The 25,589-nt window shown below is 40.5% G+C and overlaps 1 protein-coding gene across 3 annotated transcripts in view; it reads right to left on the bottom strand.

The window, feature by feature from the left end:
* Positions 1–18,334, bottom strand: part of LOC129754685 (H(+)/Cl(-) exchange transporter 5) — a 30,904-nt gene extending 12,570 nt beyond the window's left edge. For 2 of the 3 annotated variants that reach the window (XM_055750883.1, XM_055750886.1), the window contains exons 1-2: positions 18,225–18,334; positions 17,579–17,867 (exon numbers count right to left, since the gene is read on the bottom strand). In XM_055750883.1, the coding sequence (XP_055606858.1) occupies positions 17,579–17,798 (220 nt within the window). In that variant the 5' untranslated portion in view covers positions 17,799–17,867; positions 18,225–18,334. Of the gene's footprint in view, positions 1–17,578; positions 17,868–18,026; positions 18,131–18,224 lie in introns of those variants that run through there. The other variant, XM_055750885.1, reaches the window with a different exon arrangement.
* Positions 18,335–25,589: the final 7,255 nt, after the last annotated feature.

The raw sequence follows: 25,589 nt of genomic DNA, 5'->3' as shown, positions 1-25,589 counted from the left end.
GCTACCACTGTTCTGCAAGCGGAGCGAGCCAACGTTTTCGACGGTACCGAAGCGAATTTTGGACCGTGGAAATGGCGCATCCAGAACCGATTGGCGAAGCTCAAGCTGCTCCATACACTCACCCGGACTCCGAACGAAGAAGAGTATTACGAAGCGGTTGCAGGTGCTACTCCGGAGCAAGAAGCCGCAAGGAAGACGAAACTTCAGAAACGGCTGGACGATGACGTCGAAGCACTCGACGAAATCGTCATGCTTGTAAACAACGAAGTCCTGAACAAATTAATTGGCCTTAACTACGCCAAGGAAGCCATGGACGTGTTGATTAAAACCTACGAGAAGGCGGGCACTGCTGCACTCGTCAACATGAGAGAAAGGCTGTTCTCAATCAAATATCGTCATCGCGATGCTCCTCTGAGGACGATTTTCGATGAGTACGATATAATCGTCCGGGAATTGGAGCGGATGAATTGCGGAATCTCAAAGGAGGAAAAGGTCCACGCATTGATTAGTGCCATTCCAGAGCGATACAAGCATGTCAAAGGAGCGTTACTTGTGTTGTCGAATGAAGACCTGTGCGGAAAAACCACTACCGAAATAAAACGGATGTTCTTCGATGCAGAAGCTGGGGAAGACATGGCGAGGGAAAAGAATTCGCCGAACGTAGCCCTTGCATCAAAGAAGAAAACCACGCGTTGTTTCGGCTGCAACGAAACGGGGCATTTTTACAACAAGTGCCCTTTGATGAAGAAGTTCAAAGCGCAGGAGAAGGAAAAATACCAGAAGGAACAGAAAAAGAATGACAACAAACGACCCCACGCCATGATGACAAAAAAGAAGATGATCAAGCGGACCAGACGGGTTCGTTTCGTGGTCGACTCTGGTGCGAGCGACCACATGGTCAACGACCAGCGCCTGCTGGATGACGTGAAGGATCTTCCGGAACCACTGATGATCTCCACAGCCAAAAGTGGCGAGAATCTTCGGGCTACGAAGATGGGTAAGTTGCGGCTGAAATCTGTGGTTGGCAAGAATTTAATAAAGAAATTGGAATTGTACAATGTTCTTTTCATTCCTAATCTTGAAGAAAATTTACTTTCGGTTAGAAGGGCAAGTCTTCATGGGAAAAGGGTTACTTTTTCAGACAAAGAGGTTATCTTTGAATACCAAGATGAGGTAATCGGTGAAGGTAGATTCACTGATGGTTTATTCTACATTGATTGCATTTGGGATGGAAAGTCCGAAGAAGATGCAAACGGATCAGCATATTTTGGAAAACAGGTGAGTCTCGAGACATGGCATAAAAGACTAGGACATCTAAGTACTACTAGTTTGGAGAAACTCATTAGAAAAGGTATGGTTGAGGGAATCAATCTATCTTCTGAAAAGAAAAATCAGACTGACGTATGTAATGGTTGTTTGGCAGGGAAGCAAGCTGCTTTCAAATTTCAGGGTATGAAATCGCCAAGATCGAAACGACCATTAGAATTAATACACTCAGATGTCTGTGGGAACATGGAGCAGGAAACATACGATGGTTATCGCTATTTTGTAACTTTTATCGATGACTATACGCATTTTGTCGTAGTTTACCTGATGAAACATAAGTCTGAAGTCTTTGAGAGATTCAAGGAGTATGAAGCCATGGCATCAGCATATTTTGAAACTCGTATTTCAATGCTGCGATGTGATAATGGCGGAGAATACACAAGCAACGAATTCCAAAGATACTGTAAGGAAAACGGAATTCAAATGATTTATACAGTTCCATATACTCCTCAGCAAAACGGAGTCAGTGAAAGGATGAATAGATCATTGATGGAAAAGGTAAGAGCAATGCTTCATGAAAGCGGGTTACCTAAAGATATGTGGGGTGAGGCATTAAATGCTGCAACATATCTCTTGAACCGATCTCCAACAAAAGGAGTAAAGCCAATATACTCAAAATGGATCTTCTCGTTAAAAGAAGATGGAAGGCACAAGGCACGGTTAGTGGCTAAAGGATGTTCACAGCGACCAGGATTCGACTATATTGAAACATTCGCGCCTGTTGCAAAGCTCGAAAGCGTTCGTTTGGCACTTGCACTTGCAAACGAACATAAACTACTTGTACACCAAATGGATGTAAAAACAGCATTTTTGAATGGACAATTGGAAGAGGAAATCTTCATGAAATTGCCACTCAATGAAGACGGACAAAGTCAGATTGTTCGTCTGAATAAGAGCTTGTATGGACTAAAGCAAGCAAGTAGATCATGGAACAAACGTTTCAATGATGCTATGGAAGAACTTGGATTTGTTTCACTTAAAAACGATTGTTGTATTTACAAATCGAAATCCAAGGGGATAATTCTTATACTCTATGTAGATGACATTTTGTTAATTGCTAAGAACATAGATGAAATATCATGGATAAAGGAAAAACTTGGAAGGTTATTCCAAATGAAAGACCTTTCCGAAGTAAAGCATTTCCTGGGAATGGAAATCAACCGTGATTTTGAAAATCAAATTATCGAGATTTCTCAAAAGCGATATGTTGAGAAACTTCTCGAAAGATTTGGAATGGCTGAGTGTAAACCAGTGGGGACACCTCTGGATAATAACACTAAATGGTCAAAATCAGAAGGGAAACTTACTGATCAACCATATAGAGAATTGATAGGATGCCTTCAATATCTCTCGTTGACATCAAGACCAGATATCTGTGCTGCAGTGAGTACTCTGAGCAAGTATACAAACTGCGCAACAGATTGGCATTGGTCAGGATTAAAACGGATTCTGCGATACTTGAGAGGAACAAGTAACACGAAGATTGTGTATGCAAAACACAACGATAGACCTGCATTAGTTGGATTTGGAGATGCGGATTTTGCAAATGATCCAGACGACAGGAAGTCGGTATCAGGATATGCATATCAACTTTATGGAAATCTGATTTCGTGGTCAACGAAACGACAGCCAACAATCAGCCTATCAACGAGTGAAGCAGAACTAATTGCACTATGTGCTGCTGCCAAAGAAGGGATGTGGATAACAAAACTTCTTAATGAATTGGATGTGGTTATAACACCATTCATTATAATGGAGGACAGCATTCCGTGCATAAGCATAGCAGAGGAACCAAGATCACACCAGAGGATGAAACATCTAGATATCAAATATCTCTTCATACGGGACCTCATCAAGCAAGGGCGAGTCAAGCTGCAATTCATCCCGAGTGTAGATCAACCAGCCGACGCGTTTACCAAGGGGTTACCTAAAAATACGCATCGGCGACTGTTGAATATGCTGAATGTGCAAATTGTGGGGAAGTGTTAAAAGTAACATTTCACTGCACTAAGTTTAATTAGAAAGTGAACTGTAATCAAAACCAATTTGTCATTCATCACAATATATACTATAGATAGGTAGCAAATAGATTGACAACAGCCTATTACATCTTGAGCGCCAGCATGCGATTGTATGCAGTATGCATGGGAAGCTTTAGGTGGGAAACTTAAAGCTGTGCAATACGTGCGCGGCAGCGTATAAGTGTGTGCTATAGGTAGGCGAATATAGAAATGAGAAACACCGAAAACTCTCTAACAATCGATAGAGCAACACGTTCGCTTATAATGACCTGACGAGATGATGTTCAATAAAATTATCTTTAACCTGGAATCAAACCAAGTGTTTTATTTTTGCATTCGATTCCAACACTATTTAGTGTCAAATTGACACCTCTCTATAGAGAGCATTTCGAATCAGATATTTTTTTTAGGAATTTACACCACTTTGTGTTACCGACTCTCTATTTAGTATGCCCGTTGAAGCCAGAAAACGTAAGGGTTCCGATTCTGGATTAATTCACAACGCTCAAGACGAATTGACTAAATCTTGATATCGATCTTTGACAACTATTTTGAATGCCTCAAGCGGCATTTAAAAAATGTTTTGGATTCTCTAGGAACGATTCTAAGGTTCGATGTGTGCTGACCATAAATCAATGAATCTCAATTGTATCAATGGTATCGTGTCGACCAATGTGTCGACAGAGCTACTCGTTTATTGAGTAAGACAAGTGTTTTCAATATAAATCATTCAGAGTCGCATAATTATTTATGTATTATGGAATGAATGAACAAGCATAATTAAATTCATTATCATGTGCAAATCTATTATTCTATAATCAAAACTGCTAAATTGTGTATACTTTGAGCCTAAAACTAGTTTACCTTAGCCTACTGCAGTTCGTCGACAGATTTGTACCCGGATGCGATACAACACTGCTTCTCCAAACTATCAGCTCACTCATGCGGCATGCCTATCAGCTGATTCATATTGCCCACTAAGGGCGATGACCTCTGATTCGATCCTTCTTGACTGCGATGAAGAAGGACTAATCAAAACAAAACACCAAAACGGGATCACAATGTTGTCTTAGTGCACGAGCTGGGACTTAAATTTCACTACACGAACACCACTAAGCTGTGTACAAAATTCCACCACACGGCGAGAGAACGGCTTGCTCAGCTCTCCTTCGAAAGAGGTTACCAACTATTATAGCTTCACATGCACACACTGGCGGATCACATGCAAGATCCTTTCTTCGGTATGTTTCCCCCGATGGTGAATTAATTCACTTAATCCTTTCTGCCTCGATAGACACGACCAGACGGCGGTGGAACTAGCTGTTTTCGGACGCGATAATGAATTTCGCTCACGGCACCACACTGCAAATCGGCATTCACGTCCGCCACGATGGTGTAATTCGCGCAACTACTCCTGCTCTCGATTCAAACTGAGCTACAATTCGCTCCGGGTAGATTATTGGACACACACTTCTTCAATTCACAGATGAATGTACCAGCTTGGATGCGGAGAATGGTTGAGTTGTGGCGCACCAATATCTTGCACCTGATGAGTTTTTCAACCTACACCAAAAGCCCTGAAGGCAGCAAAATTAGTGTGAGGTATAGAGTAGCAGATTGAAGTGTTTACCTCTGATGAGGGCTTGGCTGTTTCCTTCCTCCTACTGGATTTCTTGTTCCAAATTCTTATTGGAATTTATTGTTGCTTTCATGCCTGCGAGAGATTCCAATATTAAGGATCTGATCGTTTCTTGAGTCATCAAAGTTTACCTTATTCTCTAGTCCGTTCTGTTGTAAGGGCAACCTCGGAAAACCTTCTTCGCTCTGTGTTTCTCGAAGACTTTTAGGAGCATTAGAACCTGAATCCTCTTGTGCCTGGGAGAACTTCAAATATTTAGAGTTCGTTCGCTTATAAATCATTAAAGCTTACCTTTAATTGATTTGTATTATCATTGCAGTTTTATATTACTGCAGATATCAATGACAACCTTGTCGTGTAATCCTCTCGGGACTATAAAAATTATCCATGTATTATTTCCGTTTACTTTTAAATAATTAGCGCCTACCTTTGATCGATTTTCCAATTAGCTTCGACCCATGTGTTATGTGCACATTTGAGAAACATTAGAACGATTGGGGTTTACCAAACTTTCATCCTGATCCTCCAGATCATGCCCCTCCGTTCATGCTCTACGTGGATCGCCTTTCGGAGTGTTCCGTCACTCGACGTGTGATTCGCTTGTAAAGATGTGCGATTGATGTTTCGTTCTCTGAGGGAACATTTATGTGAGCTTTATGGGTTGATATTAAGACGTGAATATAAATTACCGTTTAATCAAGTTCAAACAGTCGCACTGGAACTTTCGATTCGATCGCAGAGCATTAAATATGCGAGTGGTTTTATATTGTAACCGTTTTCTGTTTGCACAGGACTATTCGTCTATACACATGGACCACGATGTTGGAAATGATCCAGCGGAAGTCTCATTCTGACAGTAGGCTAGTGTGTCATGGTCTGTCAAGCGATTCCATTGACAGAAGAACAGGTATCACTCGATTTTCTTGATATTAAATCTGATGGCCAATTTAAATAGACTGCTTCACAAAGTTGCGTGATTTTATTTCTTACCATACGGTAATACAACTTCCGTGTACTCCAAAAAGAAATTTTCGTGACTGTAAAAGCAATCACGAAAATTTCGCTAATGCTATGCTTCGGATTCTTTTCCAATGATGCTTATTTTATGAACTCCTGATTCAACAGATTTTCCACCTTGGAACTCGAATGCAGGTTAACCTTTCAACGAGGAGCTTCAAAATCATCATAAGATTCTTGCTTTCACCGGTTGGTGACAAATGTTGCAAGTATAGCGAGATTTCTTATCGCGCGTAATGATATGTTAATTACACATTCCTTATTATTATTAGGCTTTTATAGGCGATTATTTACAATTAGCAGTTTTGTGTCATAGTACAACTAGTACTAGTAATTTGATCTTCCTTGTAACTGTTTCTGTTGTCTGTTCGAAAGTTACATCTAATTGCACTGAATTTATGCTACGTACTTGTCGTGTAGAAATTACAATTTTCGCTTGCGAGTAGGTGAAAGAGATACTTATTAAGGTCAGATTAAATAGTTGTCGGATAGTCATGGATATGATTTGGTGCGTTTGTGAATCAAGAAAAGAGTGTCTTATGTAAATTTTTAAATTGGTGAGTAGTTCGGTCAAAATTGAAAAGTGCTGCGTTCTGAGATTGACGAGGTTTCCGTGTTTTTTAGTTTAGGGACCATCGTTCGGGTCTAGTGCGTGTTTTCTTGCATGATGCTTGTGGTCTACAGATGAACTGTTTGCATAGCTGGATCTTCTCGGGATTAGTCTGGTTTTATGTCCTTTGCGTGGTACACCCCCGTTTTAGAGCTCTTTATGTCTTCGAGTAGGTAATTGTTGCAGCCTTGCTTTTGTCGGATTATGCTCGGAACGAATTTCGGTCCTAATTTCTTGGTACGATGGTCTGCTGCCGAGGATTGTTCGAATGAACGTCTCCACACAATATCTCCCACTTCTAATTCCCGGTTTCGTGCTCTCATGTCGTATCGTTTCTTGCTGTCTTCATGCGCCTTCTTGATTCGAGTTAATACAAAATGTTGGACGTTTTCTATAACTTTCATTCTGAGAATATGGGCTGATGCTGGATCTTCTGGCGTGTTCAAATTGGCGGTTGGATACCCATCCGTAAATAAGATGTGGTCTCGCCCAAAGTTACAATAATGAGGACTACATCCCAATGTGTCCTGTTTCGTGGTGTTGATCGCACATACGATCTGCTGGATGTGAAGATCCCAATCTCGTTGATCAATGTCTATCAAGGATCTGATGCATGTCACCAGCGTGCGATTAGTTCTTTCAGCTGCATTACACATTGGTGTGTAGAAGGCCGTTCTCATGTGTGTCACTTTGTATCGCTTGAGGAAGGCTTGGAAAGCATGTGATAAGAACTGCGAACCAGAATCTGAGACTATGATCCTTGGAGTTGAAAACCTTAAGAATACGTAACCTTCCAAGAACGCTACCATCTGTTGCGCGTTCGCTGTACGAAAAGGTTCCACAATGATGAATTTTGTAATCCAGTCGACAACCACAAGAAGAACTGTAAAACCTTTACGAGATCGTGTCATAGGTCCTACCCAGTCGACGGAAATTAGCTCCCACGGTAACTTTGCTGGCTTAGGGTTTCCCAGTGTAGGAGTCAGTGTTGTGTTGGGAGCTTTCGAAGCTTTGCAGACTTCACAGGCGCGGATATGTCGCTTGATGTCTATCGACATGTTGGGCCAGTAATATTCTCTCTGGATTCTGTGTAAAGTTCTTTCATATCCCAAGTGGGCCGCTGTCGGTATGTCGTGATAGCATCGTATGATGTTGCTCCTGTCTGCGCTTGGTATCACCTTCTTCCAGCGATGAGCTCTTCCACCTGTTTCGTCTACTATAGAGCAATGTTTGTACAGATTTTCTCCAATGATTTTAAAGTCTGGAAATTTATCCCCTTCAGCAGCTACTTTTTTCTTAAGCTCCAGGAACCAAGGATCTGATGAGATGCTGGTCGACAGTGTATTGACGATCTCAATTCGACTTAAGCAATCCGGTACGACATTAGCACTTCCTTTCCTAAAACGTATGTCAAAAGAGTACGCGTTGAGGCGAAGTATCCACCTGGACAATAGAGGAGTGGGATTCTTCATAGTCTTGAGATGCAATAAGCTCGAATGATCGCAATAAACCGTAAAATGTGTGCCTTCGAGATATCCTCTAAACTTTTCGATGGCTCTGATGACGGCGAGGCATTCTCTCTGGGTGACCGAGTATTTCCTTTCAGATGGGGACAGTTTTTGTGAAAAATAGGATATCACACATTCTCCTTGTTCTCCTTCTTGTGTCAGGACAGCACCGATTGCCATGTCACTGGCGTCACATGCCACAGAAAATGGCTTGTCGTAGTTGGGCGTAGCAAGAACAGGTGCTGATGTAAGTTGACCTTTCAGGGTTTGAAACGCCTTCTCACATTCATCTGACCATTTGAACCTTACTTTTGATCTGGTTAATTCGGTCAGTGGTGCTGCTGTTTTTGAGAAATCCTGTATGAAACGTCGGTACCAGCCACACATGCCAATAAATCGTTGTATTTCTTTTTTAGATTTTGGAGCTGGGAATTTGGTAATGGCTTCTATCTTCGTTTCATCCACATGCCAACCTTTCTCGTCTAGCACATATCCCAGGTAATTTAAACTTTTACGACAAAATATAGATTTTTCCGAGTTTATTGTTAATCCTGCCCTATCAAGTCGTCTCGAGATTTCTTCCAATAATTCCAGGTGTTCGTCAAATTTCTCGGTAGCTAAGATCAGATCATCTAGATAGACAAACACTTTTGGTTCAAGATTTATAAACAGATGGTTCATGATCCTGGAGAGAGCTTGGCTTGCGGTAGAGAGGCCAAAAGGGACGACGCAGAACTGAAAGTGGCCCCGTTGTGGAATGGTGAAGGCTGTTTTCTCCTTGGATGAGGATTCTAAGGGTATCTGCCAAAAAGCTGATTCTAAATCAATCGAGGAAAGATAATTAGATCCACTCAGGTTGTTCATGATGGTTGCAATGTGGGGGATGGGATAGGCTTCTTGTATAATTATGGAATTCAGTTTCCGTGCGTCTAGGCAAAGTCTCATTGAACCATCTTTCTTCTTCACCGCGACTGTGGCATTGTTCCAGGGGCAGCACATTGCTTCTTCGATGACTCCTAAACGCAGCATGCGGTCCACTTCTTTGTTGAGATCATCAAGGATAAACTTTGCCATCGGATAATGTTTCTGCTTGAACGGTGGCGATGTCCCTGTGTCGATTCTATGGAAGTACATGTTTGTTCGCCCTAGATGACCTTTGCTTTGCGTGGTTGGAAATTTAGCGATAACCGTATGTAGTTGTTCTTTTTGGATCTTTGTCAAAGAATTTATGACTGATGAGTTGTCTACAGTTGTGGTTAAGCCACAAACGACTGCTTTGACTCCAAATGTGTTCCAAAAATCCATGCCCAGGATCAATGATGTTGGCATTGATTCTACAAATAACACGGGAAGGGTGTGAGATCTCTGATTATAGGCTATTGGAACATGAGCAAAAAATGAAATATGATGAGAGGAATTATCCACTGTTCGTATTTCTCCCTTGACCAAATACTTTTTTAACATATAAGTGTCTGCGATTTTCGTTAATTCTCCCCCGATAAGAGTGCACGTAGCCCCACTGTCCAGTAGTCCTCGAAGTTCTTCACCCATTATAGAGATTTGAGCATATGGTCTGTTGTCGTTGTTTATTGGATTGACAATGGAGGATTCAACTTTATGGAAAAACGATAGTTCACAGATGCTGGGAATTTTTGTAGAATTGGAAGAACCCTCTTCCCTTACTGAGAGCTCTCCCGGTTTCCGTTTCCCGTGTACAGTAGTGGCGCGTCAGGCGTTAGCTGTCGCCACCTTGCTAGACAGCTCTGACATGTTCTGGTTGTGCATCCTTTCTTCCCGCAAGTGAAGCAAAAAAGAAAAGTTTTTGCGTTTGGACACATGAAGTACGTATGCCCTGGTTTTTCGCATTGCCAACAAACTAAGGGTTGTGCCTTTGATTGGTGAGTAGTTGTGTGGATTGGATTGTCGGACGGTCTGGAAGAACGAATAGCGGATTTTGAATTCAGATTGAATGCGTTGATGTCCTCGATCACTGTTGCGACAGGCTCATCTGTATCCGCGTTAACTGCAGCTTCTATTTGGGCTAACTCTGCTTGTTGGTATTCCTCTATACCCATATCGTTGGAGTGTTCATCACTCTCTGCCGTCAACATGCTGATTTGTTGCCTTCCGAAGTTAGATCGATAAGGTGGTTGTTGCGCGTATTCCTTTGATGCTCCTATTAGTCGATTGTTGGACATATTGCTCGGTCTGACCCAAGGTGTTTTTTGTATAATTGTATGGCGGTTCTTTAAGGCATACGATCGAGATACTTCGAAGTCCTTACACACTTTGACTAGCTGATCGATTGTCGTGACTTGTGAAGCCGTAGCTATCGGTACGAAATCTATATTCAGGTGCGATTTAAGAATGAACAACTTTTCCGATTCCCGCATTGGTGGTTCTATTATCTCGAAAATTGCTATCAAATCTCTGTAAAATGATGAGAATGATTCATTCGCTCCTTGGAAACGTAGGTAGAGATCCTGTTTGAAAATTTCGGAATAGTGAGAAGGCAGGAATTCATTTTTTATTCCGGTTTTAAACGCTTCCCATGAGACCAAGCTCCTGTATGACCTTGTGTACCATTCAAAGGCTCTGCCTTTCAATAGCTGCTTGACGACACGAAGCAGTGTTGTGTCATCCATGCCCTCAGTCGTGGCATACATTTTGACTTGATTCAGAAACTCTCCTAGTTTACGAATATCGTTTTCTCCTCCGTACTCTTCTATTTTCCAACGATGAAGTGGCTGCGAAAACCTGTACGTATTATGGTGTTCTTCTCCCCTGTTATGCTGTATTCCGGTGTTCAACGAAGGAAAGTTTGGTTCATTCCCTACTAGTTCAGATCCACCCTGAGCTCTGCTTGGTTGACCGTACGAAAAATCATGTTGTTGACGCTGCTGGAATTCTTGCTGTTGCTGGTATTGTTGCTGCCTAAGTTGTTGCTGAGAAACTTGCTGTTCTAGATGATATCGCTTAGCCCTTTCCTCGCTCAAGCTCTTCTGCATCTGCTCGTATTGTTCTTGAAGCTGTGCGAATTGTTGTACTTGTATTTGCTGTTGCCGAATGATATCTTCGTACTGGAATTGCCTGTTGTTATCCGGTAGTGATGGATTTGGTATAGGATGTGAGGAACTTATTGGTTGCTGCTCATGATGATTCCATCTTTCGTTTTCAGGAAATCGTTTCTCGTAATTCCGTAGTTGCCCTTGCTTTTGTTGTTCGAGTTGGTGTTGTTCCCACTGCAATTTCTCCCGCTGTTGTTGAAGCTGCTGTTGTTGCTCATGAATGATCTGTTCTTTTCGTAGTTGTTCTAGTTGATTTCTTTCTAGCTGTTGTTCCTGCCGCTGCTGCTGTTCTCTTTCGTCGTTGTGTTGTTGACCAATGATAACGTGTTGTTGTAGAACTTCCTTTATACTTGATTGCAGGTTTGAGTTTTTAAGCCTGTCCAGAGTTTCCTTATCAGTAGGTAATATGTCTTGATCACCTGCGGTTCCTTCTGTTGTCGTGCTTCCCGACTGTTCAAGACACAGCTCAATTTTGGATAATGCTGCTTCAACTTTGGAGATGGTTTTGTTGGCATTTGAAGTGATTAACGAATCCTGAATGAGAGACAATCTGAAACGGTAGTGTACACCCAAAATAATCTGCACGTAGCGGCTACGTGAAAAACAACATGATTTTTATCCAAGTGATTTTCACGTAGATGCTACGAAATAAATATGTAAACGCGCTCCTATAGGAATTGATGCTTTATGAATGTTGTAGGTGACTTTTATGTGAATTTTGAGTATGCTCAACGCGATGTGTTTATGAATGCTACCGAAAATATTTTTGGTATGAAAATGAAATTTGGGTCGATTTTGTTAATTGTTTTCCTTTTATTTTTGTTTATTTTTATTAATAAGTATGAAATTCAACAAAATTATTGGAAAATAAAATTTATTTCCACAAATTAGCACAAAATGTATCATCTGCCAGTTGCGTTAAGAGACAAAATGGAACGGGTTCCGGTAATTTCCTTGGAACTGGAGCATCTGCGACACCTTTGAAATTTTCCGGACTGGAATCGTCTCCTCGATTGTTGCCGCTTTCCAGAATATTCGACAGCTAGCGACGAAAATGCCACATCCGTATGTTTTCCGTTGAAATCGGTGGAACTTCTAGGAGTTTTATCCGAAGCTGAAAACAACAAAATCCACAACTTAAGTTGAATAGAATTTCGAAGGGGAAATAAATACGCTCACCTCCACGAACTCGACGCTCGGATTTGTGTTTCTCGAGCTTGGGATCATACTCGTCCTCCAATGCTGAATGTTCTTAAGCTGCGGCTTCCTGTGCCACATTGCAAAGGAAAAAAAAGTTAGCTGACAGACAACAATTCCCTTTCCAACAAGAATTTACTACCACATACTTGAGAAAAGCAGAAAAAAATAATTCTAATCCATCCACATGGACTTTACGTGAAATTCATGTGCCATTTATATGGGAGTACAGTAACTACTACAAAGCACATGTAGAATCGATGGGATGCATCAAAAGCACAGTTTACGTGAGAAATCCCGTAAATTTAATTTCTAAATTATTTTGGGTGTAGCAGTCTGGATTGATACTTTTTAAGAGTCGTCACCGATTTCTGTCGTATTGCAGCTTCTGCTAAATGAATGACTGGTGAAATCCTCGCTTGACATTGATAAATGTTGTCCACGTCGGTCGCTACGTGGGTCGACGAAGTGGGGATGTTCTTGTCTTTAGCCTCTTTGTCCAAGATTTCCTTCAGCGTCTTTAATTTTAATTTACGATCCATGCTCGAAAGCATTTTAACTCTTCGCAAATTTAATTCGAAGAGCAGCTCTTCATCTTCTAGATGATTGATATCCATTTTAATTTTAACACTTTAATTTACGCACTTTTCACAAGATAAGATTCACTTTGACAGGCCACGCAAAGATTAACTTATTTCGCGGATTATTTCGTTGGGCGCCAATGTTACCGACTCTCTATTTAGTATGCCCGTTGAAGCCAGAAAACGTAAGGGTTCCGATTCTGGATTAATTCACAACGCTCAAGACGAATTGACTAAATCTTGATATCGATCTTTGACAACTATTTTGAATGCCTCAAGCGGCATTTAAAAAATGTTTTGGATTCTCTAGGAACGATTCTAAGGTTCGATGTGTGCTGACCATAAATCAATGAATCTCAATTGTATCAATGGTATCGTGTCGACCAATGTGTCGACAGAGCTACTCGTTTATTGAGTAAGACAAGTGTTTTCAATATAAATCATTCAGAGTCGCATAATTATTTATGTATTATGGAATGAATGAACAAGCATAATTAAATTCATTATCATGTGCAAATCTATTATTCTATAATCAAAACTGCTAAATTGTGTATACTTTGAGCCTAAAACTAGTTTACCTTAGCCTACTGCAGTTCGTCGACAGATTTGTACCCGGATGCGATACAACACTGCTTCTCCAAACTATCAGCTCACTCATGCGGCATGCCTATCAGCTGATTCATATTGCCCACTAAGGGCGATGACCTCTGATTCGATCCTTCTTGACTGCGATGAAGAAGGACTAATCAAAACAAAACACCAAAACGGGATCACAATGTTGTCTTAGTGCACGAGCTGGGACTTAAATTTCACTACACGAACACCACTAAGCTGTGTACAAAATTCCACCACACGGCGAGAGAACGGCTTGCTCAGCTCTCCTTCGAAAGAGGTTACCAACTATTATAGCTTCACATGCACACACTGGCGGATCACATGCAAGATCCTTTCTTCGGTATGTTTCCCCCGATGGTGAATTAATTCACTTAATCCTTTCTGCCTCGATAGACACGACCAGACGGCGGTGGAACTAGCTGTTTTCGGACGCGATAATGAATTTCGCTCACGGCACCACACTGCAAATCGGCATTCACGTCCGCCACGATGGTGTAATTCGCGCAACTACTCCTGCTCTCGATTCAAACTGAGCTACAATTCGCTCCGGGTAGATTATTGGACACACACTTCTTCAATTCACAGATGAATGTACCAGCTTGGATGCGGAGAATGGTTGAGTTGTGGCGCACCAATATCTTGCACCTGATGAGTTTTTCAACCTACACCAAAAGCCCTGAAGGCAGCAAAATTAGTGTGAGGTATAGAGTAGCAGATTGAAGTGTTTACCTCTGATGAGGGCTTGGCTGTTTCCTTCCTCCTACTGGATTTCTTGTTCCAAATTCTTATTGGAATTTATTGTTGCTTTCATGCCTGCGAGAGATTCCAATATTAAGGATCTGATCGTTTCTTGAGTCATCAAAGTTTACCTTATTCTCTAGTCCGTTCTGTTGTAAGGGCAACCTCGGAAAACCTTCTTCGCTCTGTGTTTCTCGAAGACTTTTAGGAGCATTAGAACCTGAATCCTCTTGTGCCTGGGAGAACTTCAAATATTTAGAGTTCGTTCGCTTATAAATCATTAAAGCTTACCTTTAATTGATTTGTATTATCATTGCAGTTTTATATTACTGCAGATATCAATGACAACCTTGTCGTGTAATCCTCTCGGGACTATAAAAATTATCCATGTATTATTTCCGTTTACTTTTAAATAATTAGCGCCTACCTTTGATCGATTTTCCAATTAGCTTCGACCCATGTGTTATGTGCACATTTGAGAAACATTAGAACGATTGGGGTTTACCAAACTTTCATCCTGATCCTCCAGATCATGCCCCTCCGTTCATGCTCTACGTGGATCGCCTTTCGGAGTGTTCCGTCACTCGACGTGTGATTCGCTTGTAAAGATGTGCGATTGATGTTTCGTTCTCTGAGGGAACATTTATGTGAGCTTTATGGGTTGATATTAAGACGTGAATATAAATTACCGTTTAATCAAGTTCAAACAGTCGCACTGGAACTTTCGATTCGATCGCAGAGCATTAAATATGCGAGTGGTTTTATATTGTAACCGTTTTCTGTTTGCACAGGACTATTCGTCTATACACATGGACCACGATGTTGGAAATGATCCAGCGGAAGTCTCATTCTGACAGTAGGCTAGTGTGTCATGGTCTGTCAAGCGATTCCATTGACAGAAGAACAGGTATCACTCGATTTTCTTGATATTAAATATCAAGAGCAGAATGGATCAATAATATTTGATCCATTCTGCTCTAAGGATTCAAATAAGGAAAACGTTGAAGTGTTTGTACATAACACCTGCTTCCTTTACTCTTCTTGATTTGTCCTTCATAGGGGAGATGGGGGCATAATGGCCACCTTAAGGAAAACGGTTATTTAACCATAGAAAATAGCTATAATATGGAGGTTACATTATTGTTTCGTGTTCAGACACTTGAAAAGCCTATTCCCTAACGGGCTGAAACGTGAAAAACTAGATGAAAACGTTAAAAAATGCATTTTAAAATTTTTTGCCAAAAGCTGAAAACCAGCCACTGTGGAGGCATAATGAGAACCCCCCCTGAGGCTGTATGAGCACCATTAATCAGGGCAAGATGTGCGTTTTCTGCCGGGGAATCTAGTAGCGAATTCAATTCGATGAAGTCAGGTGAGTCGTAGATTCATCAAACAAAGCAATAACAAATTAATCTAGGTCTGTTTGTAGAATACAAACAATTCACGCACGCTCATACATTATGTGCTTTGTTTGGAGGATGATGCTACTAGCCGTATAATGTAACAATAAAAAAATCGATCATGAATTGTAAATGGAAAAAATCACCTCGAACAGAAATCTAACGCTAGTCTTTTGATTACTTCTCCGACACCGATCGTCGGATGAAAACTAGTCAAAGTGTGGCGCTATAAATCAATTTTAATTCGCTGCTAGATTCTACGGCAGAAAATGCTCATTATGCCTCGATAATATGGTGCTCTATATGCCCCTAGTCAACAAATTTAAGTAAAAACGTGTTTTAAAATTGATGAAAGTGAAAAATCAAAATTTTTTATGATGGTAAAAATTGAGAAACAATGTGTACATCATGTTGCAGTGCGTACATTATAGATCAAGGTTATTTTAAGATCATAAGAGCTTATTTCGTGATGCTCAAAAATTATAATATTTTCGTAACTTGAGAACCAAGCTAGGTTTTTTTAAATATCTCTGTAAAGATGGTAAGGAGATTCCTTTTTTTGTGAAAAATTAATACTATAGGAAGTACGAAACAAATCCTCATGAAAATTTATTTTAGAAAATACCATCATGTCACCATCTACCGCCCAGTTAAGCGCTTTTTCAACTTCAAACATGTGTAATAAAAAAACGACGGCAGATTTTTATTCGCTTTCTTTTGCAATACATCTCAAAACTGCTCTAGTTTTATTAAAAAATTTAGTGGAATGCGAAAAATGTACGCTTTTCAAAATAATTAACTAAACTTTGGGGTGTTCCACTGGCCCTATTACCGCCCACTCGACTTTTTCGGGTATCGATATTGTTTTCTTAAGGAAAAACTATCTAACAACACGGAAACTGTTCTTTTTAGTGTTCTCCATGTAGCGAGCTGTCAAAACCATATTTTGGATCTTGAGAGAATACATTTTGTGAAATTTTTCCGCAAATGTTGTACAAATTTTAACAAAGTGCGTTGACTGACAAAATGACGACTCCCAGCAAACAGCCTCAAGTAACCGGTTATTTTCAGCGATAAAACATCATTTTCTAACATAATCCAACTAAATGCTTCTTACAATTTACTCATTTGACACAATACTTTCGTTAAAAACAAAGAAATTGTGCGTGACCGGTCATTAGGAACCCACACTTTTTTTTATACACCAATTACCGCCCATCACTGAATGCTTGAAAAAACAACAACTATTGAAAAAATCGAAAATTTTCCGATGCAAATCTATTCTACGAAAATAAAACTATCGTTTCTAGTCGATTTTAGGTCAAATAGGTACTATCTAGTAAACAAAAACCCTTTTTGCCCTAGGAGTACAGTAATGCTTAGTTCGCTAACAGGCGTCGAATTCAAAAATTTGACCGGAAACCAAAAACCAAACATTTTATTCCTGGCTATAGTTAGCATAATTAAGTGATGTTTTTTCAGTGAAATGGTCGAACAATGATGCCGACACAGAACACAGGTCTTATTTTTGAAGAAAACATCCCAGTTTTTTCAAAATACAAACAAAAGTGTGATTTTGGGCGGTAAATGGTGTCTGGGCGGTGAATGGTGACATGATGGTACGTACTTTCGTAGAAAAGAGTAGTGCTCATTATGCCCTGGGTGCTCGTTATGCCCTCATCTCCCCTATGCTTAATAGGCTCTATTACTAGAATAGATTTAACGCTTTTCATACATTGTGCATATAAGTAGGAAATAAAAATAGATAAGCATATTTACAGCAGCTTAGAAAAAAGCATCTTACAATATGTACAGGAGTTTTGAAACTTATTTTAAATCTGCAATAACTAATAAATACCTTCATGATCCGAATGAAAATCCCGTCCAAATCGGCTGTGCGTGGGCGATGTACGCATTGTGTTATCACTGCCGGAATGCAATCCTCCCCCACCGAGGCTGCTTCCCATGCTGTTGCCACCGACGCCGTCCTCCCGGCTTCCCCCGCCGCTTCCGCCATTCGACGCCGAGTGATACTGATAATTAGGATTGCTGACACTGCCGGGCGTTATGTCGATCATTTCGTCGTCCGATGCTACCGAAAGTGATGTTGTGCTTATGAGATTCTTCTCATGAGTGGGCGATGTAACCTATCAAAGGTGGAGAGAAGAAATTTACTTGTCAATGCAAAACTATATCTATTAGCTATTTTACAAGATGGCAAATCGCTAGCATTAACAAGAAATTGTAGAACTTCAACTTTTTCAAAGCATAAAATATGATTGGTTTCGAACAGTTTTACATCAAACCTTCCTTTTGAAGATTTATTGTCGCTTCCGCTTCGATGAGCGACGTTGATTAATGAAGAATTAGCCCTTCCAGTGGAAGGCTTCTACGAACAATTTCACCAACTAAACATGGAAATCGATGGGCCATTCAAAACAGAAAATTCGTCACCTTCTTCAAAATTACCTACATATCTAGTAAATCAATCTCGAAAAACGTACCTTTTCCAACTAAGAGGATCTCACATACTTTGCAAAAATGAAACTGGGGAGGTACCTGCTACTAACTACTCATCAGGGCTTGACTGGAGCAGCTGCAGCCGATAAAAATCAATACTTTTATAGAATGCGCATGTTTCATGGGTGGCTCGAAGTGGGTGGACTAAAACAACACTATTCAACATTGTTATGCTCTTCTTTTTATGTAGCTCCTTGGAAAGTAGTGGGTACATCTGTTTGAATAACAATAGCATATGTTTCTGGGATCTCACTGACATAAAGGAACGCAGAATTGTTTTTTTTTCTTCTGTCGAATGAAACGAGAAGCATTCATTAAAGTATTGACAGGATTAGTAGCAACTTTCCGATTCGAAATTCCGGCGATATACGAATACATATTCGCCGAATATTTTCGCGTAAACGATTTACATGCAGACTTACGATTCCAATTCCAACCGAAATTATTGCTGAACTGAGTGTATCGACGTTCAACGAAATTGTACTGCTCGATGAATCCAAAGGAAGCGGCCCTGATGGAATTCCGAATTCATTCCCCAAGAAATGCGTAAGCGGTATCGAGGTGTCTTTACAATTGCTATTTTAAGCTACAATTCGTGAAGGTCGGTCTCCAAAACTATGAAAGATCCCACACAATTTGCCGATTCACAAGAATGGTTCAAAACTGCCTGCTGAAAACTATTGCCATGCCCAAACTGTTCGAGAGCATAATTTACGTTCAAATGTAACCATGGTTAGAAAGAAAGATGTCAGACATTCAGCACGGTTTTTTGAAAAAGCGATCAACAGTGACGAATTTTGCGGAGTTCGTTTCTTGAACTACTCAATGGATGGTGCAGGGATCACAAGTCGATGCCATATACAGAGACCGGCACTAATAAAAATCCACCCATCGTTTTAAGCATAAAATACCGATATATTTAGTTTCTCAGAATCTTTTTAAATTTTAATGAGTTCGTTGGAAAGCTGGTAATTTCAAGATCATTTTAAAATTAAAATTTTGTCGGCCGGGCTCAGATCGACCAGGAGGAATTCACACCGACAATTGGAAGGTTCAGTGTGCACCAGCTGATCAACGAAAACGGCCTCTGACTAATATTTAGATTTCACCGCCTCCAAACGAATGACCGTACTTACACTGTAAATGTTTGCCTCGATTTCCAGCAAAAAAAATTGCTGGAAACGTTCAGCAATCCAAATTTTTGCTGGAAACCAGCAATCGGTTTTCGAATTGCTGGATTTTTCAGCATTCGGTTATATGCTTGTCATTTTTGCTGAAAAATCAGCAATCGGTTTTCAAATTGCTGGACTTTCCAGCAATTGATCTAGTTTGCTGGAAAATCAGCAATCGAGTTGTCAATTTGGAGTTTGTTTTTGTTTCGTACGCTGAAGTAAGGTGAGATTCTATTTTACGAATTAAGGTTAAACAAGATCACCGTACCAAACACAGATCGACCACGTTATGATAGACACCCGGCACTTCTCCATCATCGACGTCAGATCCTGTCGAGGCTCCAACATCGAGTCAGACCACTATCTGGTGATGGTGAAGATGTGCTCTAAACTCTCCGTAGTGAACAACGAAATCGATGCCCGCCTCGGTTGAATATCGCACAAAGCAGCCCTGCCGACAGAGGGCGAGCTTGACGAAGGCTCTCTCGAGGACTGTTGGGATACCATCAAGACAGCCATCAACAACGTTGCGGAGAATGTCATCGGACATGTGGAACAAACTCGACAGAACATCTCTTAGGAGGGTGATGGACGAAGAGAACGCCGCGCGGGCGGCAGTAGTGGAAAGAAGCACCCGTCGAAGAGTAGAAAATCACCGACAGCGGAAGAGGCAGCGAGTCCGAATTTTCCAGGAGAAAAAAGCGCCACCTGGAGGAGGAGGAGCTCGAGGAGCTGGAGCAGCTGCATCGTTCCCATGAAACACGAAAGTTCTATCAGAAACTCAACGCATTCTGCAAAGGCTTCGTGCTTCTTCGATGATCACCTGAACGGCCGATTGCCTACACCTATTGATTGTATTAATCTTTGTCACAGAACAGCTACCGGAGGGTAATATGCCCCATCAACAAGAAGTGCGACACATTGGACTGTGAGAACTATCGAGCGATCACTGTTCTGAATGCCACTTACAAGTGACTGACTTCTACTCCTACTCCTAACGCCACAAACAAACATATTCGTGGGAAGTCTTCAGGGCGGTTTCATGGAGGGACGGTCTATGACGGACCAGATCTTCACATTACAGCAAATCCTCTAAAAATGGCGTTAACATCAAGTCCCTACGCACCATCTTTTCATCTAGCAGCATACAACACGATCGACCGTGACGAGCTATGGAGAATCATGGACGAGAACGGCTTTTCTGGGAAGCTGACCAGACTGATCAAGGCGGCGAGTGCTGTGTACGGATTTCGGGTGAATTGTCGAGCTCATTCGAATCACGCAGAGGGCTTCGAAAAGGCGATGGACTATCCTGCATGATGTTCATATTGACGCTAGAAGGTGTTATTCGACGAACGGTGGGCAAAATGCGGGGCACGATTTTCAATAGACCCAGTCAACTTATCTGCTTTGCCGATGACATTGATATAATCGGCAGATCATCTGCGGCGGTGGAGGAGATCTACCACACACTGTAACGCGAAGCAGGAAGGATTGGGTTAATGATTAATACGTCCAAGTCAAAAGGAAATCTTATAACGATCGCGTAAGATTTCTTAAGAAGCATTTTATTGGTACACACATTACTTTCGAATCGAAATAAATCGTACATGACTTCGAATAAATTCGTAAAGAATACTACGTAAGCATCGTCTTTTGTATCACCTTGTATGTTTACTAGAATGTCACATTAGTAGGCAAATTAACACCGTGTCTTTCCGATATAGCTACAAATATTATAACAAGTATACTTCCGTTGGAAGCATAATTGTCACATGTTACAAAAAGGCAAAGCGAGAAAAACGCAATCAAAGTTTCACAAAAACACTTTGCTGTTATCGCACAGTTTCGCAATTTTTGTTGACTTCAATGCCGTAGATCTCTAAAGTCTCCTAAATACTCCTATCATATGAGTCTCGATGAAATTTTTCGAAAATGAACTGTTTTTTCAATGAAAAACCTTGTGTGACATTTCTATGAACAGTCGAAAAATGGACGCAAATTTGTCACACCACGAACATTTTCCCAGTAGTTGTTTGGTTTGGCATTTCGTGTGAGGCTTTTGTGTTTTATTCGTGAATGGAAGCTTCAATTGAAAAAATCAGGTCTGAATCGGATTATTTGAAAGCGTACATTATCTGGTGACAAAAATGAAGTCTTCAACGGGTTCGATCAATAAAACGCGCACGGGGGAGCAATTTGCGGCAGCTCAATCTCTTTACAGGAAGCAAAATTTAATCAACTAATTGTCAGCTGCCGTGCTGAAAATGTCACAACCTCGAGAGAAGAGAAACCAGAAGAGGACAATCAATCCGTTTGAAGTGAATACGATCCTGGGACAAGTTCCGGATCAAGTACCTTCCTTTGGCGGAATAGTTCGTAAACATTAAAAACAGACATCTCCGCACGGAAAATAAAAAAAAAGGTAAAATTTACCTTTTTGCGAGGTGAATTTTTTCCACCCCTCTTTCGAGGTAAATTTTACCTTTTTTTTCATTCACCTAGCAAAAAGGTAAATTTTACCTTTTTTCAATTCACCTAGCAAAAAGGTAGATTTTACCATTTTCTCATTCACCTAGCTAAATAGTAAATAATACCGTTTTCCCATTCACTGATTTAAAAGGTAAATGCTAGTTTGTTTGATTGGTTTCTTCAATTAAATTAATTTAAGAAAAAACACAATTCATGAAAAATGGTATTTATTTGAAATAAATAAGGACTGTTACCTAATATTTATTTTTGAAATATATCACCGTGTTCTTCAAAAATTGTTGAGGCAAGTCCTTTGTTCGCCAAGCTTGTCAGGTCCGGCTTTTCCGGAATAATATCTGAAGGCTGACGGGAATACAACACGAAGCTCTTTGGGCCGATCTGAAACAAAAGCAAAGTATTATGAAGAGAACCAGCACAACTAAATGAAATCTTAGAAAACACTTACCATTTTGTTCCGATTTTCACATATTGTGCACGTAGCAAAACTTGTTCCTAAACGGCAAAACAGCTTAACCTCAATAAACGGATTCGTCAAATAGTTACTTTTTTTCGAGATGATTTGTACCGATTTGTTTAGCTCAATCCAGGTCAACTTCACCTCGCTACGAGGTAAGTTTTACCTTATTTGGATTTACCTTTCTTTCTAGGTGGATTATACTTTTTGATTCAGCTCAATTCAGGTGAACTTCACCTCGCTACGAGGTAAAATTTACCTTTTTTGGATTCACATTTTTTGTCGGTGAATTGTACCTTTTTTCATTCTTCGTTTCAGGTATATTTTACTTCGCTGTGAGGTGAGTTTCACCTCGAAAAGGTAGAAGTTACCTTTTTGGCTTTTGCGAGCGTTCACCTTTGCTGTCTCGGTAAATTTTACCTTTTTATTATTTTCCGTGCGGTATTTTGCAAAGTGCGTCAAAACTCAAACCAAAACCAAAAAAATGGTCTGCTAAAACCACCGATAATCACATATGGCCATCCTGGACAATTTAGGATTACAGTTCCACGGCGCCGGAAGAGTAATAATTTGGCTAATGCTGTGAAGCGGGTACGTTTACATATGCACTCTTCCAAGCGCCAGCAACGAACCTGAAGCAGTTTGCAGAGTTTTTCTGGCACATGCTGGGATGTCCCGAAAACACTGATCCTCTCCCTCTTTATATCTCCCTGATCATCTCCCGACTATCAAGGACACGTATGCCAAGTTTGGTGGATTTCTGTTTAGACGTTCCGAAGTTATAACACGTTCATTTCTTGAGTGTGACAAATATGCGTCCAATCGTCTCAGTGTGACAGTTATGCGTCCATTTGTCCCAGTGTGACAAATCGACTTTGAATTTTTCTTGAAATTTCTAGAACAAACTTTATGTTTCGACAAAGAATTTCAATAAAACGCATCAAATTAAGACGATTGGCATCAAAAAGTCAAAAAAGTCGAAATGTCACATGTGACAATTATGCGTCCAACGGCAGTATAATTATAATCGTATAATCGGTAACTTTACCCACGATATAAATATATTTAATGCGATCAAATCAGATTCGTATTAACAGATACTTAGCGTTCGCCCACATCTCATCATGATATTAAAACTTATGTAACGTCTACACTTAATCGTGATAAATCGTGTTCAGTGGATGTGCAATTTTGCGATCGTGCTTGCAATTTTGTATCAGCATTTGAATTTTGTGAAAGTTGACGACTAAAGCAAACAAGCAAACGGATGTAAAAAAATAATAAAGGTAGGTTTTGGAAAAACAACGTTGGACAGAAACCTCACTAACATTTTCCTTTCAAAAATAACAGGATTACTCTCCCCTACTAGGCTCAGATAAAAAAAAAACGGTTGGATAATTACCCGGCGATTTGCATGTGCATACTACGAGTATCAAGGAATGTTCACGGACAGAACTGTAGCCCGGCAATTTCCGCTGTAAACCCGGAAGGAAGAGGCGTCAAAGATCCTGAGAGAGGCATGGAGGCGGGGGAAGTTAGGAAAGTAGCGAGCGGGAAATGCGGTACCTACGAAAAGATATGTAGTGCATTTCAATGTTAGTTATAATAAAAATCAGTTAAAATCATTAATTAATTTTTTTTTCTTCCTAGCGTCGTATTTCAATCACAATATTACACATAACATGCTACATAAAATGGTCCGCAAAATCGTTTTATGATACAAATCGTACATGAGTACATCCCCCCCCCCCTTATTCTGCGCCGCGCGTGAGGTGACGATAGTCGAGTCGAGTCGGAGCCGCGTGAGTCTTGTCACCTTATTCCCGAAGCAGATGTGACAGAGGTTCATGCCCAGCTGACTACTAGATTAGGATAAGAATCCAAAAAGTTCATTCTGAAAGACGTTTCTCACCTAAAGCGACTACTGGAATCGGGTGACTAGGGTGACTCGACTATCGTCACCTCACGCGCGGCGCAGAATAAGGGGGCCCAACTCACATAAAATATCGTTTAAGAGTCCATCAAATGTCAAAATGCATCATATCGTACAAGCTTACAACACACATCTTATAAAATGTGACTTAAGTTGTCAATCGATGTTAAAATCTCTGAACATCGTATAAGACTGTAACACATCTCGCATGAAGGGTGACATAAATCGACATTCCATCGTCAGATTGCTTCGAGTCATACAAGAGTACAAAACATTTCGCATAAAGGGTGACTTAAATAGCCAATCCATCGACAGATTGCTTCAAGTCGTACAAGAGTTTGGCACACCTCGCATAAAGGGTGACTTAGATCGCCAATTCATCGTCAGATTGCTTCAAGTCGTACAAGAGTTCAACACACCTCGCATTAAGAGTGACTTAAATCGCCAATTTATCATCATATCGCTTCAAGTCGTAAAAGGGTAAAACACACATCGCATTAAGTGTGGATGGAATTGTCAATCCTTCCATCATCGTAAATGCGCATGAATCGAATCCTTTAATGTAACGTACAAAACGACGACAATGCGACATAAAGTTATTTATAACTAGTTTATTAAAGGCCTTTTACTTTTACAAAGTTTAAATGTGCCGAGGGTATTCGTTTCACTGGTTAGTAAGGAAGGGGGCCGTAATAGTCGCGGCGACTCAACAGTTAGAAAAAAAAACTTTAAACAAGGAAAAAGGAAGGGGTTTATAGGGGTTATTCTTCAGTATCAGTTTTCCATTAGGGTCCGGTGGTGGCCTTCTTTAGCTGTGGTTTCGGTAGCTACGGTTTGCATGGTATCGGTTTCCAACCTTCTGGCCAGCCTTCTTCAAGAATGTTTCGAACCCGTTGGATGAGAGGTAGTACTAATAAATAAACAAAACAGACATTAAATGAAGAACACACAAGGGGAGAGTTTACGTGGGTAAGCGACATAAAGTACCAAAGTATTTCTAACATCGTAAATGACATCACATATGATGTTGTCGATGTAGTAAACCAGAAAATAACGACAACATGTACGTATATTGCCTCCACTTTTGGTAGGTATATGTTTTTTTCTAACGTACGATGATTTGTGTCGACATAGACGTACGTATATCTTTTGATATTCCTACCAAATTGTTGGCTGGGTGTGAATTAACATGTATTTTAGGAAAAAAAAATTTTTTTGTAATAGCCAATACGATTATTTCTAATTCTTCAAATATGTTTCTAGACACGAATGCCATAATACTGGTAAAGTGTCTAAA

The sequence above is a fragment of the Uranotaenia lowii genome, chromosome 3 (assembly GCF_029784155.1).
Source record: "Uranotaenia lowii strain MFRU-FL chromosome 3, ASM2978415v1, whole genome shotgun sequence".
In the NCBI taxonomy this organism is placed as follows: domain Eukaryota; kingdom Metazoa; phylum Arthropoda; class Insecta; order Diptera; family Culicidae; genus Uranotaenia; species Uranotaenia lowii.
This window is presented reverse-complemented; position numbering and strand designations above follow the sequence as displayed.